We start from the raw sequence: 20835 nt of genomic DNA, 5'->3' as shown, positions 1-20835 counted from the left end.
TCACATGATCCTTCAGAAATCATTTTAATATGCTGATTTAATGCTCAAGAAACATTTCTTATTATCATCAATGTTAAAAAAACGGTTGTGCTTCATGCTTAACATTATTGTGGAAACAGTGAAACAGTTTTTCAAGGGTCTTTGGTGAATAGAAAGTTCAAGAACAGCATTCGTTTGATAAATAAATGTTTTAATGTCTTTTCTTTCACTTTTGATCAATTTAACGGATTCTTGCTGAATAAAATTATTAATTTCATTTTTTTTTTAATCTCACTGACCTCAAACTTTCGAAGTGTAATGTATCTAAGGAAAGTGATGTTACTAAGTGACTTTTATGCCACACATTGATAAAAAAAATACTTATTTTAATACACTAATAAGAAGTACACATTTCATCATTCTAGCAGGTTAAATCAGGATCAAACAGTCATTTGATCTGAAAAAGGAAATGCAACCTAAAACATCTACAAAACTTACCATGAATTCCTTCAGATAAACACCGTTTTCCTTTTTAACTGTTGGGCCGTCTGCCAAACTGAATCTGCTTCCTCTGCACAGAATGATGGGTATTGCTCAAAGCATAGGATGTAGTATTAGTTAAAATAGTCATTTCATTTCATCCTTAACAGAGAGCTGCTGCACGTCTAGACATCAAACTCATTTGAACATTCAATGGCAGCTTTAAATCAAAACTCCATTTTAATCTCAGTCCCCACTCATTTTCTCATACTGATGAGTTTTTGTAATAGTAATGTCTTATTCAATGTTGGCTCTCTGATTATTTCATTTTTTTCTAACACTAATGCCCGCTTTCTCTTTTACACACACACACACACGCACGCACGCACGCACGCACGCACGCACGCACGCACGCACGCACACACACACACTCTCTCTCTCTCTCAAGCTTATTAATATTAATTTCCTGTGCTTTCCTGGGTTTGGAATATTTGGAGCAGTCTGTAGGTGTTTATTATACATCATGCGGCACTGAAACAAATCACTGCTAATTCCCTGACAATACCGGTATGCAAATTCAAAGGCTTATCTAAATCTTCTAATCTAAATGGAGACTGAAGGTGAAAGTGTATGATTTATGCACCGCTGGCACCACCAAAACATTATCAAAAACAATTGAGAACAGGTAAAGTTTTGCTGTCCTATTTGGTGTCGCTGCAAGTGCACACTTTTTAAGGGACAGTTCACCCAACTTTTTATTCATACAATAGCAATGGGATCCATTCAATGATGTTTTGGACCTCAATCATTTAATGTACAAAAACATTCTTCTGCATATCTTCTTTGATGTTCCTCCAGAAAAAAAGTCCAGGTTTGGAACGACATGAGGTGAGCGATGACAGAATTTAAATTTTAGGGTTAATTTTCCCTTTAAGTTAAATTATTTCATGGAATGCTCCATCATATTTATCTGCAATTACTGGGAATCTTTTTGCTCTTTATACTCAATTCTTAAAGCCCCAAAGCCAGTATGTTGTAGGTTTCTCTCTTGCTTCCAGAAGACGAATCTGGTGTCCGTCTCATGCTTAAAAAGCTGTCACTATAGCCCTGCCAACCTGTTGAGGAGATTGCTATGGTGAGGTGTCCTCAACTATGTGATCTCTATAGCAATGAGCGGTCCTGCTGTTTTGGGCTGAAAGAAACATTTGGCCAATTGAGGCATGCCACAAAGCTTTATTAAAGCGAAGGGAAATTCAAAATCAAGCTGACGCTTTGCACTGCATTGCTACTAAATATAAGTTTTAGCTTGCATTCATAGTCTATTAATGTGAAAGCTTGTGTGCTGTTTTTGATTCAGCATTTATATAGTCAATATCATGTGATTAATTAGGCTGTGTTTGAAATTGCACAGTGCATTAACTACTTTCAACAATATGCAATAGTTCAGATGGTAGTTTGTAACATTTAAAGTGATAAATCTCCCAAAAATGTAAATGATGCCATAATTTACTGACCTCCATGTTGTTTTGAAACTGTATGACTTTCTTCTGTGAAACAAAGATATTTTGAAGAATGTTTGGAACCATTCAACATTGGACCCTATTGACCATTGTATCAACAAAAAAGCGAAATACCCCTTTAATTCTGCAAGATCAACATAGTGTAGAAATGTCTTTGCATACTGAAAGGTTAATTTGCATTTTAATCCAAGTTGATCTTAACTTTTCACAATCCTGTCAAATAGTGACTGAAGAAAGTAGGTACAATGATTTTAGTTGCATTCATTCACCGTGCTGGCAATGGAAGATCAAGTCAAGAGCAGTGCATTGTGGGATACAGTATTTTTCACAGTGATCTGTCATATACAGCACATTTTGGCCATACGAGTATTCAATATATTGAACATTTGCACAGTATTCATACAAGATAGTATGTATCTGAGCACAGCCAGTGTTTATCATGTAAATTCCCGATCAGATTCTTATAGTGCTAGGCTGTATTGATGCATTGCTGAATCTCTCCTCTGGCTGAATCAAGAGCCACTTGTTGGACAAATAGGCAGGATTTTCTGTTCCCGCTGCTCTGTTCAAGAGCATATTTGTGTTTTAAAGATTTCAGGGTTAAGAACATTTTAATGAACAAGTGTCCTTCAATTGTGGCTGAAATGTGGGAAACATGTGGCTATGGCTTCATGGTAAACCATGATCTGTCAGCACTCATTCTAGACATTAAAATATGTTTTTTTCTTTTTTATGATTCATTCTTCCATACACCCAATCAAATCTGCTGTTTGAACAAATTGGTTATGTATATCGCAATCTATGCTGTATTAAAACGCTTGTGGCTTGTTTGGAAGGGAGGTCTGAATGACAGAGCCATGAATGTTGTCCTTCTAAGACTGCATGGAATGAAGACAAGTGTTCTCTAATTTTCCTTTTCTGTGAGTTTTGAAGGCGTATTGTTCTTTTTTTTTGGCTTAAGTGGCTTGAATTAAGAGACTGCTGGATGTTGAAAACCTCAAGTTGAAGGAGGTGCAGATATTTTGTCGTAATGAGAGACTGGTGTGTTTTTAAAGTGCTGACATAATTTGAGATGTGTTTTGTTGTATGTTGGTTTCAGAAGGAGTATGAATGGTGGTTGTGTATGAAGGGCTGTGTTTGTGTTTAAGCTAACATTAAATAAAAATTCAGTCTATTTGCATTTAAAGGTACAATATGCAAGGATTTTTCGCCACCAGGGGTTGCTAACCTCTTACAATAACAAAGGCATATACTGATGACGTATATTCCACAATAAGCTGAATTATGGATCTTGTCGTCAAGCTGATGGATCTTTTATGGATGATTGAATACATTAATGTTTTTAACATGACTGTGGTATGAAGCAGGGCGCAATTGCTAGACGTATACCAGTGCCACACGCAACGCGAGTCCCGCGGATATAAAAGAATACGGACATTTCATTCTACCGAACTGCACGCAAGCGCTGGATTAATACTCACACACACAGGTCAGTTTATTAGACGAATCAAACTTGAGGTAACGCAGCGCTGTTTCACTTGCTCTAACAGTTACACTATCACCCTTAACGGCATTTGAGTGTGTTGAATGTTGTTAGTTAGGTTGTTTGTTGGCTGTATGAGACTAAGTACGTTAAGCTAGATCAACATTAGAATAACATACAGATCATATTCTAACATTTCATCATGTTGAACTAAATAACATTGATTAACATTGATAACATTTGTTTTATGTACATTTGCTCACCTGTCTAAAGGTACATGCAACACTCGCGTCTCTGTCAAGTCGAAATTGACGTGGAGCTCTCGGCATCTCGAAAAATGTTGATCTTCGTTTTAGTCCTCTTTTTGTCTCAAAGTCTGCTTGCCATGATCCAAAATGTTTGAAGAAAACAACAACAGCGTGAGCGTCCTGCTAGGCATAACGGGCCAGTTGTCAACGTCTGTCGCCATGGTTACTATGGCAGTACGAGGTCAAACCTGGCGGAAAACGAGGGTAACGCGGATATGACGTCATTGACTGGCGACTCCTCACCCCTGCTCACACGCCCCGTTTCCTTGGTTAAAATCGCAATTTTCTCACGATTTACAAATTGTTTGGAACATTTGGGATATTGTAAGTAATCAACTAAACAAAATATATAACATTGGCCTAGTGGTTTTCAGATATTTTACTACAAAAATCCTACATATTATACCTTTAATGTTCAAGTGTTATTGTGAATGATAAATATAACTTGCTTCTCCTTTAAAATGACTTTTCCCCTGACGTCACCAACCGCTTGCCTCCTATTAATGGTGCATAATCATGTCTGAAAGATTATTTTCGAGCTAAATGAACAAGAACGCCACCATAAAGTGATAATTATGAGTGGGAAACTGGATTTTTTTAACCTCGAGTTGGGATTGGGAGCATGTAAGGGAAAAAAATTATGACAGATGCAATGGATTTAGTGTCAAAATCCGACAGTATTGTACAATTACAGTAGTATTTTAAATTACATAAAGCAAAAACACACCTGGTGAGCATTCTTCATTTACCATTTTGTAGGAGTAGAATCCAAAAATATTACTGTATTTTTTGTAGAGAAGGCACATTGCCATCTTTCTCCGACAAAAGTGACTTGAACACACGTGTCATCATAATTAAAAATTCCTAACTCATAAACTTCCTAGTATCACAAACAGACTTTTAATTTTTTAACTTATATATATATATTTTTTTAAATGACTAATAAGTGTTGCACTGGAATTTCGGCAGCCTTAAATATTAGGCTGAAACAGCAAACAAATTAGTTAATTTTCAGTTTTAGCTGAAATAGTTTTGGAGGGCCAAAATCAATGAAACAGTTACATTTATTTAGCACTTTTCTGCTGACACGTTTTGATTGTTTTGGCGTCTATTTCATGCAGACAATGTGGAAAAGCTACAACAGGTAAACATGTCAGCAATGTGGACACATTCTAATAACTATAAAAACCATAACACAAAAATACTGGGTAAGAGTCTGTTTTAATTAGATCTATTTCTTTTTAATTATAAGTGAAAATGTGGTATCCTAGAAGGAAATATAAATATGCTGAGACTTGACTGAAATTGATTTCGGTAGTTTGGAATTAGCATGTTGCCGAGCTAACAAATATAACTTTAAATACTACATGAAGTGTTAGCTATTTCACTTTTTAAATATTGGCACAAACCAATCTAAATGTGATCGAATCAATTCCTGATAAAAATCAAGTCACACCCTACCTTTGTTCCTCAACGAACATCCTGTTTCACTGAGAAATGTGTCACAAACAGACATAAAATGGCTTGTGAACACTGTTTTATGTTGATTTTGACGGCAGGCCATGTGATAAGTATGATTTGGGTCGCACACGAAGAGATCCAACTTAATTAAGGGGAATGAGAATCACCTGAGGCCCAGAAGGACATCAAAGAGGACTTTCTCTTCTGCTCTTTTTCTCTAAAGCTCACACATTCCCTGGTTTTCCGCGATTAACTTCTTTTCGTCCCCTCAACCCCTGCTTAAAATCCAGTACAAACCATCACATATTCATGTTGGTCCACGCTAGATCTGGTTCACCAGCAACCAGCATCCTATGCTGGTCCCAGCATGCAAAACATACCTTGCGCTGGTGACCAGCAGTGCTGTGTTTTACAGCAGGGGCCTCTCTTCCCCCTTGTTTTCCATGAAAGGAACATGAGCAACACCTGGAATTGCTTTCTCTGGTGTCCTCCCTTTAATGCAACAGTGAAACACCAGGACTTGACTTGGCTTGTGCGTCCATGGACTCAATTTTTCTCATTTTGGATATCCCACCGTGTTAAATTAGACAGTTCCTCTTCAAAGACATCTCTGCACCCCTCAAGGGAATGCTGATGTCTTCTTTCAGTGGTGCTGATGTGCTTCTTTCAAAAACAACAGGCACTGGGTGTAGAATAGACTTCCAATAAAATATTTTATACCAGTCGTTGTGATTCTGCAGCATTGCTCGGTTACACAATCCGAAGCATCTATTATTTATATAAGCATTGACAGTTTAAAGGAAAGTTGTGGATCAGGATTTTAGATCATTAATTTATGAAGAAAAATGCGAAAGCTCTTTTATGTTCCTCCTTGCCTTTTTTGTGTGTGCGTCAGGCTCGTCTTTGATGATTGGAGCTGTACTTACACAGGGATATGGACATGCAGCTGGTGCTATCTAATTTAATGAGGGACCAACAGGAAGCCCATGTCAGGCACCCGTACCCTGTGGACACAGGAAGTAGTTTAATTAAGAGTAAAGTCGCTGCATACAGAGTGATGTTGAGGGGTTCTCTTTATTTCCTTCTCTGTCTATCTCTTTACATCTTTTTGTCTGGCAGTAAAATCCCTTTTTAGGCTGTAATGCCAGATGGTGTAGTTGATGCTCAGAAAAAATCTTTTAAAACGACATGTCACACATGTCAAGTTCTTAGAAATGTACTATTTCTATTTATGTTGGTTTCATATGGTATTGGAAAACTGTTTTTATACCATTTTCAAGAAAGTTTCGATTTAGTGACTCATAAAAATGTCATCTGGCACAACCATCAAGTAAAAAAAAATGTATTTGTCATTAAAAAGAGTCAAAAGAGCTTTGAAATATGTTTTTCAAGGTAAAAAAGTATGTTTACAGATATTGGAAATTATTCATTAATATATATATAATGGTCAAAACACATGACACGTTTACCTTTTGAACTAAATTTTCCTTGTCATAAAAAGGACAAATCTGATATTTTAAAAGACTTTGATCCTGAGACAGAGGCTGTGTCCGTAATACATTCGCCATGTTGTCATCATGTGACCTAGCAGGGTCAGTTGTGTCGCTTCACTGCCATTCATAAAATCCTCTCCCGTGGCCTTATGGGATAGTAAAGTGTCCATCTTATGCACACTTCAGAATCTCGCTGGAAGAAGTAGTTCATCCGGGTACTTTTTGCCCACTCTTTTATGAGTACTGTGAATTTGGACATAACACTTTTGTCACATACAGTTTTTCGCCTACTATATAGGGAAGTCTGCGATTTCATATGCACCCACAATCATGAGGTTCTCTCTCTATGATGTAATTTCCTGCATGTTTCTACATATTGGTTGCACCACATGACTTTGCTAAGTGGTTTGTTAAAATATCAAGAAATTAATTGTTTTAACGAGGCTTTTTTTCTAAATTGTGATATTTGCACAGTTTAGGTATCCCAAAAATATTAAAATTAATTTTAATTCAGGAACATCATATAAGTAGTGTATTCAAATAATTGTATTCTTTAATACACAGGCATGCAAAATGTCTTTGTGTTTAAGTCCCGATACTCTGCGTAAGGCTCTTACTGCAGTCAGGCGCAAGGGTCAGCAGAAGCCTGTGAAAGTGAAAATTGCAAAATGAGGAGAAAAAAACACCATTTCCTGACTGCGCACCACAGCCAGATAGTATAACTGCAGCTGACTCTGCAGTTGAAGGCTTGTGAAAGTAATTGAACTAATGTAAATGCGCTTGGTTCTCAAACCAGACGATACTTGTAGACACGCTAGAGCTTTTATACTGATTAAGATCTTTGAGGAAGTTGTAAGAAAATAGTGACCTGAAACGGAAGGCATTAACAGCATTGTCGCAAAATGTTTTGCATGTAGTGGTGTTTGAAAAACTTAAAGTGCCACCTGTAGTCAGACATTTTATCCCTTAAAACTAATCTTTAATCACTGAAATTACATACTTAAATGTTTCTTTGATTTTTTTCATGCCTTAAAATAGCTTGAATGTAACTCTACACCCTTGCCTCATTTAGTATACACGGTTCTATGAAAAAGCAAATTAGCCCCGCCTCCACTCACTCCCACCAGCTCAGGGATCCACCCGGTGACGATCATATGCTGACATGATTGGTTACTAGTTAGTTTGTGATGTCAGAAACACCAGCAATTTCAAACCGTGTTTTTGAGACGGTCTTTGATTCACTGCAGTTTTAAGGAGAAAATACTCTGCAATTTACACATGGTTTGTCTTAAAGCATATTAAAAACAACCAAACAAACAACATTTTGGTCATACTAGCTCAAGGAGTTCAGGCTGGTTTATTAGAACATGTTGGCTGGGCAACCAGTAAATGACCAGCTTATACCAGTTAGCATGTTCCAAAACACAGCTGGATTTTCCAACAGGGATGATAAAGTTTGACCACAGAGTAGGCCAACATTTAAAGAACAAGCTGTTGTTAGCAGGATGGCAAATCACATCTATTAAAACAACAACACTCTGTTTCAGAAGGGAAAATTGAAGTGTCCCTTTCTCATTTGTTTGAGGTTGTCAAGCCCCTCCTAACTTTCCTCAGAGCTGTTCAGTCGTGTGTTTGGTCCGTGGTCTTGGCTCTGGTGTTGTATGGCATAGGCGCAGCGGGGAGAATGAATTGCTGGCAGACTCGTGCTGTGCTCGTCCTGGCTGCTGTAAGAGTGAGCTGGAAGAGCACAACATGGTGTGAGGCGTCTTTTGCACCACTCACGTATGAGCTCCTAAATGAGACGAAGCGAAAGAAAAGACTTGTCATCTTATATCATCACATTAAGAGAGTTTCAGTTGCTGAATTATACAGCAACTGACTTATCTTTGCTGTTGTATACAATATCTAATAGGTTCCAAAAGAGGAAATCCTAATTTAAAAGTGATGATGAGTAAATGTTGTGAATGATTGAATAATTCAATTAAGAGAGAGTAATTGAGAGAGAATAATTAAGTGTGCAAATTAGTAAAGAATTTAAAGAGAGAGTGGGTGAATGAGTAAATAAGTCTGTCAATTATACGAGTGAGTGAGTGAGTGAGTGAGTGAGTGAGTGAGTTAGTTAATAAATGAAAAGGTTTATGAATGACACCCTACACCAGATACGAGTGGCTGGACATGACAAAGGCCAATACAACCCATTATAATCATATATAAAACTAACAGTGGTCGTGCACAGGTTAAACATGGTTAGTGTGTGAACCAATAAGTGAATGAATCAGTCAGTGAGTGTAAGAATGAACAAGAAAGTCATTAAATGAATCGGTCAGTGAGTGTAAGAATGAAGGAATAAGTGACTAAATGAGTCAGTGAGTGTAAGAATGAACGAATAATTGATTGAATGGACTCAGTCAGCCTTGTAACTATTGCATCTTGTGCACTTACAGTTTTTCTGAATTGTTAAAACACATTTCTTGAATGCGTCACTCACTTTCTCAAAACCTTACACACAAAACCAAATTTTCAAACCACATTCAACCTCTGACTTTTCCAGCAAAATCAAACAATTGCCTCAACCATTTTATCTGTGCTCAAAATCAAACAATGCTTTCAGATCATACACACAGCGAGCCAAAATTATAAACACTACAGATCATTTATTACTACATAAAAAAATGTACATAAAACACTGAATCCAAAGCATGCAGTTACAGGAAAAAAGTTATATTGTAGCAAAGTAAACTAATTTTCCAATTACGTAAAAAAGTATAGTAATGACAGCATACAATAGTAAGGTGAATATATTGTATACTCTATGCACTGCAAGTATTGTATAGATATTGTAGAGTAGGCCCATCGAATGTCTATATATTCAGCACTTGCATACTGTGAAAATACAGTGATCCAACTGTAAAAGCCAAAAAGGTTACAGTAAAAAAAACTCTAAATGAAAATCATGTTATAGTCACTCAGAAGAGTTGTGCAACTGCAGGATCGAGGTCAGTGAGAGATTGATTCATGCTTCAGTATCATGTCTTCATGTTGGGTATGGCCGGAGGACTTTGTCCACACAATATCATCTTTGCAGGGAAAGGGAAAAATCCTAAAGCCAGATCCAGTCTTGACAACATTCTCCACACCTGTTCTTCCTCATCCTCTTCCTCCTTGTTCATCACCTCTTACACACATACTGTTCTCTCTCTCTTATATTGTGACCATCCATTATTGGTATCAACATTCAGTGCAACATTTTGAGTCAATTTTGGGACTCTGAACTGACTTGTATTATGTACAGTCGGTTTGATCACATCATTAGAAATAAATGTGAACAATTTTGAGTCGTTGTGTGTAAACGATGACAACTGTGTTGTTGTATTTTGAAACATAAGTCACAGTGCGAAATGTGTTTTAGTGAGTGAAAATGTATTTAGAGTTTTGGAAAGATGGCATGAGATTTGCAAACTGTTTTAACTACCAGAACTTATTTAATGTTTTACAGAAAGAGTGACTTATTCGACAAATTGGTTTAGACTATTGAGAATTTGGGTCAGAGAATGGGATTTAGTGTTTTAGCAATTCAGAAAAACTGTAATAGCCACAGAGTGTGTGTGTGTGTGTGCGCGTGTGTGCGTGTGCGTGCATGAGTGTGTGTGCGTGTGTTTGCGTGTGTGTGCGCGTGTGTGTGCGTGTGTGAGTAAGTGAGTTATGGAAAAGAGATTAACTAGACCATGAGTAAAAGAATGAGTGAATTGGGTGAAACAGTAAGTGAATAAAGGTGTAAGTGAATGAATGGATGATTTATTGTATAAAAAGGTGAGTGAGTGAATTGATGGGTGGATGGAGGGTTTTAATAATTGAGTGGGTTTATATTTGAGTGCCAGTCTCAGATAAATAGGCATCCCCCTCCTCAGGGCTGGTCTGTGTCCAACTCCCCTTGATACAGTCCAGTATTCACCACTAACATAACTAATCCTTTCATTAAATTAAGCCTCCCACTAACCTATAAAGAGCTAATTGTGTGGTGAGTCAGCACACACAAACACACAAGCACTCACACATATTCAGAGATTCCTACATCTCTTTACGCTCTTTTTTTCACGTTGTATCTTTTACCACCACAGCTTTCCAACTTGCTTACACAGTGTTCCTGTGTGTTCCCGTGATCACAGATACACATGTGTTTGTGACTGTGTGCATATGCACGTGTGTATGTCTATGAATGCTCTGCCTTTCGTGTATGTTTGCTCAACTTACAGTGCGGCTGTTCTTTCCCCGTGTGAGTCGTCAGGTGTGTTCACATAAGACTGCTTTTAACACACATCTCTTATTTTCACACATCAGTGACAGCACTGTTCTCCAGAACTGGAGCCATCCCAGAATGCTTTGTTGACTGCGTAGGTCCTGAATTTAGACCTTTAGGTCACTTTAAAATAAACATGCCGTGTTTGCAAGTAAGAAAGACTAACTTGAACCCTGTCTCCCTCATCTCTATTTTGTCTGTTTAATGGTATGATAATGCCAAGCTATCAGTATTGATGTACTCTGAAGCCCAGCTGATTAACATACAGGAGACCTTCATCCACCTACGTATCCGTTTCTACAGAACATAATGAATTTAATCTTCTTTTCTCTACCTTTTTCTAGATAAATCTGTTAAGATCAGAAGCTACACATGACGAAACATGCAGAAGACTCTGAAGAGATTAAGGAAGTCATACAGACTGCCTGAAAACTCTTTGGGAAACAACGTCTTTGTCTTTCAACTACATTGTACTGTTATACGCAGTTTAAAGAAACGGATGGCATATGAGCAGCCAACTAATTTTTAATGGACCAAAGCCATTGACGTTTAATGGCTAAACCTGCAATGAATGGTTTTCTCTTTTGGGTCATTGGCAGTGCTGTAGAATGGAGGATCCATTCCAGACGTTTTCTCAAGGGTCTGTCACACTACCTCCAAGAAGAATGAGCAATTTTCACCAGATGGAGATATGCGCATGTCGCTACTGAACTGGTCCAATGGTTTATTTGTCTGGACAGAGAACTAAGAGTACCCTGAAGAGGAGGAAGTGGCCGTAACTTGACCCATGAAAAAGTATGTGGCTGAAGAGCCAGGCTGAAGTTTAAAGAGCGGGTGAAATGGGAATCGACAGTAAAAATTTGAACAAAACTTGCTTTGTTGTCTGCACCTGGGAAGTTTGAGACTTTAGTCAACAGACAAAACACAAACAGTTCTTCTTCTTTTTAATCAAAGACGTATACGCTGGTGACTTCAACAAGCAGTTCTGGCGCGGGCAGCCTTTGGCTATCTTTACGTCTTGTTTTTGATGCTACACACAGATGCCCCAACTTTATTGAACTGCGTCTTCTTACCCGCTTTGTTGCTGAGGTTGTCAGTTGTGATGCTGCGCAGGGGTCTGCTGTTCTGGCTCTCACGTGTGGGTGTTCTGTTAGTGGTGGTGTGCTGTTGCCTTTCCCTCCTTTATGTCATCTCTTGCAGCCCCCACGCTGATGGGCCCATGGCTGGGCAACCCCTTCCCAGGGCTGGAGGGATGGTAATTGCTGGGGGTCCAAGTAGGCCAGGTGGTGTTGGAGGTGCCCCTATTGGCCCTGCTGGACGGGAAGGGTTTCAGGCCCTGCTTCAAGAGCGGGAAGAGCAGCACCGGCAGCATATTGACAGCTTGAAAAAACAAATAGCTCAACTTAAAGAGGCTCTCCAGGAACGGAGCGAACAACTTAAGGGCATGCAGAACTCTTTGGAGAAGACAGCTGGGAGGGGCACGGGGGGTGACGTGGCTGACGAGCGCAGTCACAGCGACCTGCAGGAGTTCCTGAGCAGCCAGCTGAGCCGGGCTGAGGTACACAGTGGCTTGCGACTGCCAAGCGAGTACGCTGTGGTGCCCTTTGAGAGCTTCACCTTACAACGCGTCTACCAGCTGGAAATGGGGTTGACCCGTCACCCCGAGGAGAAGCCAGTGAGGAAGGACCGCAGGGACGAGCTGGGGGAGGTGGTGGAGAGTGCGCTGCAGTCCCTCAATGCACTGAATCAAGGTGGAGACAGAATGAAAGCCAGTAAAGTCTACACACCATCAGACTTTATAGAAGGTAAGAAGCTGCTTATAGGAGTATTCCAGGCTCAGTTCAAGTTAAGCTAAATCGACAGCCAATCTGTAAATTGTAAAATACTGTCTGTTTCAATAGTATAGCCACAAGATGTAAACAATATGCATGTTTACATGATTTTAGGGTAAGTTAAGAGTGGTTTGGAAAGAATGGTAGGAGTTTTTTTGGAAGCCTGTTTGGAAACATTATTTATGCTATTCGGTATAATGCTGCTGGTGTAGAGATGACAAACTTTACCTTAAATAATGTACCATAGGAAATATCTGCATGTCTCTGGGCCATTGATTTAGGTCTTTAGAGCTTGTTTGACTCATTTGGACTCAAATCTCTCAAAATGATATCTGAAGAATGTTGCAGAAGTTGCTGTGTTTCTTGCATCCTCAGAACCAAATCAGTAAAACAATAGTGCATCCCTTAAGACCATGGTACCATACTAGTCAGGATATCCTGTGGTAACTCTAGGAAATGAAAACAGCTGTTTTATATTCCAAGCTGTGTCATTTCTGCCATTTCCTCTAGAGAGAAAGTGACGCATTTCAGTGTTTATAGACTTTACAGGAAATATATTATTCATGTTGCTAAACTTGCTATGCACCTTGTTTAATAACAAATAACTGTTCCCAGCACTTGAAACTGCAATGCTAGAATTGAGTTTTGGTTAAATTTGGAAAAGATCAGCATATAACTTTCATGCTAGTTTATGCTGGTTTGTTGCTGGTCTAGCTGGTGTTAAAAAATGTGTGCATCTTTATAAAGAAGACTAGGCTATTTCTTGTAAATTCAAGCCTCTTCTGAGTCCTTTTGACTGTATAATTGAATAGACCTACTCTACTTGTCAACAATGGAGAGCTTGTGAAGAATTCAAAGAGAGCCAAGGCCAAGTCTTACCCAGAGGCCCTGTCTGTTATAACTTACAACGTAGTGTCCAGACACAATGTCAATATACCCAGACGTCTTCCTAACACTGAACAAGACTGAATAATATTGTTGGACATTCTAAAAATATTTGGCCCTGAAAAAACAAAGTAAGCTTGACCATTACCCCTGAAACGGTGCTTCAGCAAACAGGAATGTTTACAGAAAACATATTTTTTCTACCAACAAAATAACTCTCCCACCCCGTCCCTCAAGGGATACATGTTTCTCTCTCATTATCCTGTGTCCGTTATCTCTGTTGGCTAACTGTATATAGTGCTCCTTTACTCAACCCTTTTTGTGGTGACAAGATCCAATTTAGAGAGGGAAAGAAATCATGAAATCCCAGGTCATGCTAAAAGTGCAATTTTTCCCTGAGATAATGTTACCAATGTTCGGTAACTCACATGATTATGTTGAGCGAAGAAATGTTTTGTCTTATTTACTGTAGCTAGTTTTTCAGTGAGGTGGAATTGAGCCTGCGGGTTATGCTTTGATGTTTTTGCTCTTAGTAGTTTGTATTGATTCAGATGGCTGCCCTAATGGCCCTGCTTTTCCCATAAAAGCATTTTATGTGTGGAATGGAAAGGGGCTGGACATTATCATTATTCCAATTTACTAGTTTGCTAAGGCAGGCAACATCACTGTTGCTGGCTGCTTTGGGTTAGGGATTTGGACAAACTTGTGTGGCTTGTTGAATTGTGCTTTAATTTATCTCAATTATCAAACTTACACATTTCACCAGGCAGACAATAAAACAGGTGAAACAAATCCCACAGACTTAAATTGATAGAAGATCTTGAGACATATTAATGGACCAGAATATTATGAAAGTGGAGTCTGTTGACTTTGTCCAGTAGGCAACCACACACTGTAGAAACCATCCAGAACACTCAAGCAATTGCATAGAAATATCCTAAACACTGTAAAGAACACCATAGCAACTTTCATACAAATTTATCACAAATTAGATACACACACTTCCCAGTGTAGATCATAATACGATTACCACACTGTGCTACCAAAGCTAATGAAGTATGAAGCTGTGAAGTATACATACCTCATACAAGTCTTAACCAAATGGGACTGTTTTGTGCAAACCTTGCATGAGCATGATTTTTCTCTAAAATAAGAGGCAATATGTCTTTTATATCACTATCAGCACCACTGATATGGAACGTGAACAATACACATTTGATGCTGCACAGTGCAGATCTCTCTAAAGAGTTTATTTGGATCATTTTCAGAAGCGTTAAAGTATGTTACCCAAGCCTCAGATGACCTGGTACTCTCTCAACATCTGCCGAGATGTTTCTTCTGAAATTCCTCAGCATAGCTCAGATAATTTGATCTTTAAAGAATTTGACGAGAAATGTTAGAGTTCAAATTCCAATCTGTGACTTTTGAGAGAAATCTCGTTCTCCATTCAGTCTCATTGCGGTCTCATTTTTATCCTATAAGTCTAGTTAGTTGTATGTCACACTTAATGTCAATATTTGATTTTGTATGTTGTATATCAATTATTATTCTGACAGGAAATACATTTTTTTAATATTTCATCTTAATTATATTTCATCACATACAGTGAAACAGATACACATACAGAAAAAAAAGCTGCATTATAGCTTGAGCTGCGAGGTTCCTCTAAAAGCTACATTAGCTCAGGATACTCCAAATTCATTAACATTAGAACAAGGTTAACAAATTATATTTTTCGTGAGAATTTCTCCTTTGCGTATAAATATGGAATAATCCATGCAAATGTTAATGAATGAGACCCACTTTCTCCTTTTAGAGTTTTAGAAGAGAATCCAAAAATGTCTCACACTGTCCTCGAATTTGCCAAGAAAGAAACATCTAGAGACAAAGTTGCAAATACAATGTTTCTTTCCTCTGGGCTTTTCAGTCAAGAGATTTGTGATAATCTTTTGAATGTCTGCATTTTTAATCTTGATTTGTGTGTCTTCCTCCATGTTTGTGTGTTTATCTTTGTAGTATTTGTCCTTGAGCTTTAGTTTTCATTGAATTTTGCTTTGCTTGTGTGTGCGTGTGGGTGTTTGGGAAAATCGTTCCTTTTCTTCTCTGTTCTCAATGTCTTCTCATCTCTGCAGGCATAGCGCGCACTGAAAAGGACAAGGGCACGCTGTACGAGCTGACCTTCCGCGGCGAGCAGAAACTGGAGTTCCGCAGGCTGGTACTCTTCCGCCCCTTCGGCCCCCTCGTGAAAGTGAAAAGTGAGCTTGTGGAGACCGCCAACATGCCCATTAACATTGTGCTGCCTCTGTCCCAGAGAGCCGACAAATTCAAACAGTTTATGCACAACTTCAGGTGACATCTCGCATTCTTTTCTTTCTCTGTTATTATCTGTTATTTATCATCCTCTGCCTAGTGTCTAGTATTTTTAAAGCATTATTTGTTGAATTTATATTCAGTTAGTTTTAGCATGCAAACCTAATATCGCACGATTTACTCAATCACACAAAACATAAAACACCTTTAATAATATTTTCTTAAATTTTAAACAAACAATGGAGATAAAAATGACCAAATAAATGTCAGTGTACTTTATAATTTTCATTAACATCTGGTCCTAGACTAGCCTGCCCATACTGAGTTTGTAGTATGGTAACATATATTTTGTAGTATATATTTTGTCTATTTAATTTTGATGTGTATGTAATGTTTTTTAAACTCTTAGAAGAACAGGTTTATATAGAACCTTAAAGGGTTCTGTCAGGCGCTTCATATATAGAAGCTTTAAGGGGTTCCCATCATGGGATCATGTTATGGATTTAATTTTAATAAATTTTGTTTTAATAAATTTTTTATTTTGATTAAATTGAATGAATTAAACCACTTTATCTAAAACATTTTTTTTTTAAATGTTAAACATGAAATTATTAAAATATTTCTCCTTATATAGAATCTTTTTGGCATGAAGTGTTCTTTAAGGGCATCATGAACTGTATTTTTTGTTTTTAATTTATAATGTTCTCTCAGGTCCACTTAAAATGTTGTCAAGAAGTTTTACACCAAAAATCTTAATTTTGAAGAAATAAGCTATTTTCTATCCTGTTTTTGACCCTCTCTTTTGAACACTCTCTATTTGCCCACTGCTATGAATGGGTAATAGTTTTGCATATTACAATCATTTTCAATGTCCCTGCCATTACATGTGTGGAATTGTTTTGGTAAACTTCCGATGTTAACAAAAAATTACGTTACGTAGTTACAAACACTTGCCAACAATATGAAACACTTATGCGTATTAAATATGCTTTATAAGTCTCGGTTGTGTCAAATAAAGTTTAACTACTTGGAGTTACTACAGTTATAATTGACAAATGATAACTTACGGTGTTTCGTGTAAACAAATGATGAATTATTGTACCATTGTTCGTCACACTGTCGTTCTTATAGGCTATTCATTCTTCATTATTTTCAATAAGGTGAAAAACGTATACATTGTCATTTGCAGTGTTGTGTTTTAAATAAAACTGCGGTAGTTGGCACTGCATGCATTATCTTTTATTCTCTCCATACTCTTTTCAATAAAATAAGACGCCCTAAAAATTGTTAAATTCAAGACTCTGAAAAACCTGCGTTGAACTGCCCAGTTTAAAAACGAATTTGCAGTAAAATGAAGCGATCAAATGAACTGTCTCTTACTGACATTATCTGACTGGAACTTTGTTAAAAATAAAGTTTATCCACGCTTTCTTAGGATGGTTTTTCCAGAAATTGGCACTTCAAACATCTTGTAATCCTCAGACGCATCTCTATCATTTTGTTGCCGTAGTATTCCTGTGATTGCCACTCTCTCGTATTTTCTTACTACATGACATGCGCTAAATGGTGGGCGGGGCTAAAGAGGTGTGATGTAGGCTAATTATGTAGAAGTAGGTGTTGATCTTCTTCTGCAGAGGCGGTCTTTCATCGCACTATGACGTAATAACGTCTGGTTCAGTGTTTGCATTAGTCTAGTCCTGCAGTTCCTCTGAAACCCTCCACCTCCCCCAGCTCCACCTGCCTAAATCTAAATCTGCTATGTGGTTTATGCATGCCTATTTATGCAGCAGCATATCTTACATGCTCACAGCAGCGTGTCTGTGTATCTAATGGCTGTGGTAAGTTCATACAGTCGCAGAAGCAGCGTAGCAGATCTTGTCTGCCAAGTCTAAACATTGCCATATTCAGTAACATGCCAAAACTACTTTGAGAGTTGTCCTACATCTGTTAGACTTTCTGAATAATTTTTCTCCAACCTCTACAGCCTGTTTTACATCTAATTTCAGTTTTTTTAATTAGTGCCTCTGAGCAGTGTTTTAAGAGTCTTATATTAGGCGTTGAGCATTCTCGTTTCAGAGGCAAGAGAGGACAAACAAGGGGATTGTGGGTTACGATCAGAATGAGCTCAATGCCAGCAGACCATCACACTAATTTGTTGTGGCATGTACATGATAGCACAGCATATAGATAGTGCTTGTATACTCAACACAAACAGCTTCTAGTTTTTCCGTGTGCATGCGCTTTTGTTGCTCAGTCATGACAGAAGTTATTTAAGTTGATATCGTTTTCGTGTTTATGTGCCAAGTTGTGGAATATGATATGAAGATATGAATGCTGGATGTGCCATTTCAAAAAGGCATTAAGAAAACCCCATAACTACTGTTCAGAAGTTTCTTATGCTCACGACGGCTGCATTTATTGGATCAAAAATACAATAAAATCAGGATTATAGTGAAATGTTATTACAATTTAATGTAACTTTTTGATATTATATATTTGGTTTCAATATATTATATATTATTGAGTGTTTTCAAAGCTGAATTTTCAGCATCATTACTCCAGTGTTCAGAGTCACATGATCCTACAGAAATCATTCTAATATGCTGATTTGATGTTCAAGAAACATTTATTATTATTGTCCATGTTGAAAACAGTTGTGCTGCTCAATATTTTTGTGGAAAATGTAATACATATTTTTTAGGATTCTTTGATTAATACAAAATGTATTTGCAATTTTTGTAACATTATGAATGCTTTTACTGTCATATTTAATGCACCCTTGCAATAAATCTTAATGACCCATAACTTTTGAATGGTAGTGTATTTATGGGCTAATTTTTGCATTTTTTTCTCAGAATTATACAGAGGAATGGCACATTACATCTGAGAACTATGAGCTCCAGAGATGTTGATAAATGTTTAATAAATAAGGAAAATTAGGTTTGAATGTGGCATGGGCAATATGCCAATACCAGTTTCCATGCTTCTCTCCATACTTTTGACAGTTTTCATCCTTCTCCCCATACTCTTTTCAATAAAATGATAAGACGCCCTAAAAATGGTTAAAACAAAAAAAAATGTCTCTTTCCAATTCAGGTTTTCCCCCTTAGGGATTAAATCAAATCTGAATTGCTAAACTACCACTAACCATCACATTTCATCATGTCATGCTTTAGAACTGTAGCATCTCTGAAGTCTAACCATTCCTTTATTGTGTGTTGGGCGTAAAAAGATCATGTCCCAGCAGCACTGCAGTCCTTGTGTGTTTTGCGATTGCAGTTGCCCTGTAGGGTGAGCTTGTCTTGTCAAAATCTGCAACAGTATCTTCATACATGCTTCTCTCAAGGCCAACTCAATAGCTCTTTCATCTTGCATAATTTCTTCCCACTGAGCTCATTGCAGTGCATTCTGGGATTTATAATGTATATAATTATGCTGCCTATTTTATGATGCTTACTCTACCCACAATGCTTTGTATAGTTTTTGTTGCAGTAATGCAAAATATTTTGATTTGGCATCACAGTAACAGTATATCAATTATGAATAATACATTGGTTTTAAAGTGTTTAGCACTTATTATATTTGTCCTCCTCTGTTTTCTCTTTCTCAGTTTTCAGTCAATGTACCTTTTGAGCTGGTGCAGCTGTAGATTGTCCCGCTGAGTGCTGCTGACCTCAGTGTGTGTTTGTTTCTGTGCATGTCCACAGAGAGGTGTGTGTGAAGCAGGACGGGCGGGTGCACCTCACCGTGGTTTACTTTGGAAGGGACCAGATGAACGAGGTCAAAGGAACCTTGGAGAACACATCGAGGTATGGCATGTTAATATATGTGTGTGTATCCACACTGTGGAGCAGATAAGGTTGAGAAATACAGAGGGAACCAGAGGGGTTTCATAATTTCCTTCCAGTAATCCCAAATGCATTATGGGTATCGCCCGAACTGTAGGTCTTTAAACTGTTCAAATGAACACACTCAGCTTCTGCTATCAGAAAGTCTACATAGATAGTGCTAATCAACATACATAATTCCTTGAAATTTATAGATCAAGCAAGACTTAAAATACCCATCTTCATGAATATATTAAAATGCTGAACAAGTTGTATTAATAAAATATGATGATGATATACTGAGTAATAAACAAATGCACAGTCAGCTTGAATTAAATTTCAATACAAGATCTTGACCAAAAATGTATATACCTCCTAATAGAAAAGACTTAACTCTGTAAAGTCTCCTCCAGCACATCCCAAAGACTTTCAATGAATTTGAAATTTGAGGTGCCAATTCATGTGTGAAAATGATTCTTCATGCTCCTCACAACCGTTCTTTCACAGTTTGATCCTGATGAATCTTGACATTGTCATCCTGGAATATGGCCATGATGCGTCTTCCTACATGGTTGTTAAAGAAATGAAAATCTACACACTCCATCAATTAGGGTTAGAAGACAGTTGCCAAACATATAACATGTTAGAAACATTGCAATAATGATCCAATCATAAACTCCTAAACATTCGTCTGTTTAAATCCAAACAGCGACTTTTTCCCCCGGGCAGTTATACTACATATATACAGCATGTTATATGCATATAGAGATATATATGTGTGGGACAGTAGGAGAGGAACACGTCGCATCGCATCCAAGTATGCTGCCCATTAGAAATCAAAGCACGTGACCTCATCGGCCAATGAAATTGGCGTGTTTGTCACATGCTTCAGATGGCAAACCCCTATAGCGTCAATCCAAAAAGCAGTGTTGAAGTTCCCTTTCTCAGGGAGCCATCGGT

The 20835-nt window shown here is 37.8% G+C and overlaps 2 protein-coding genes across 7 annotated transcripts in view; both read left to right on the top strand.

Annotated features, from left to right (window-relative positions):
- The window catches only part of csgalnact1a (chondroitin sulfate N-acetylgalactosaminyltransferase 1a), a 38973-nt gene that overhangs the window by 2108 nt on the left and 16030 nt on the right, over positions 1 to 20835 (top strand). For all 6 annotated transcript variants that reach the window (XR_013207123.1, XR_013207125.1, XR_013207124.1 and 3 more), the window contains exons 2-4: positions 11366 to 12826; positions 15871 to 16087; positions 19756 to 19857. Coding sequence is in view for 2 of the 6 variants with exons in the window: in XM_077243069.1 (XP_077099184.1) it covers positions 12049 to 12826; positions 15871 to 16087; positions 19756 to 19857 (1097 nt within the window). In the remaining 4 variants the exon portion in view is untranslated. The remainder of the gene's footprint in view (positions 1 to 11365; positions 12827 to 15870; positions 16088 to 19755; positions 19858 to 20835) is intronic.
- The window catches only part of LOC143750170 (chondroitin sulfate proteoglycan 4-like), a 445241-nt gene that overhangs the window by 415216 nt on the left and 9190 nt on the right, over positions 1 to 20835 (top strand). The window lies entirely within an intron of this gene.

The sequence above is a fragment of the Siphateles boraxobius genome, unplaced genomic scaffold (assembly GCF_051911475.1).
Source record: "Siphateles boraxobius isolate OS27281-9 unplaced genomic scaffold, OSU_SipBor_1 25, whole genome shotgun sequence".
Classification (NCBI taxonomy): domain Eukaryota; kingdom Metazoa; phylum Chordata; class Actinopteri; order Cypriniformes; family Leuciscidae; genus Siphateles; species Siphateles boraxobius.
The sequence above is the reverse complement of the archived record's forward strand: the minus strand, read 5'-3'. Positions and strand labels throughout refer to the sequence as shown.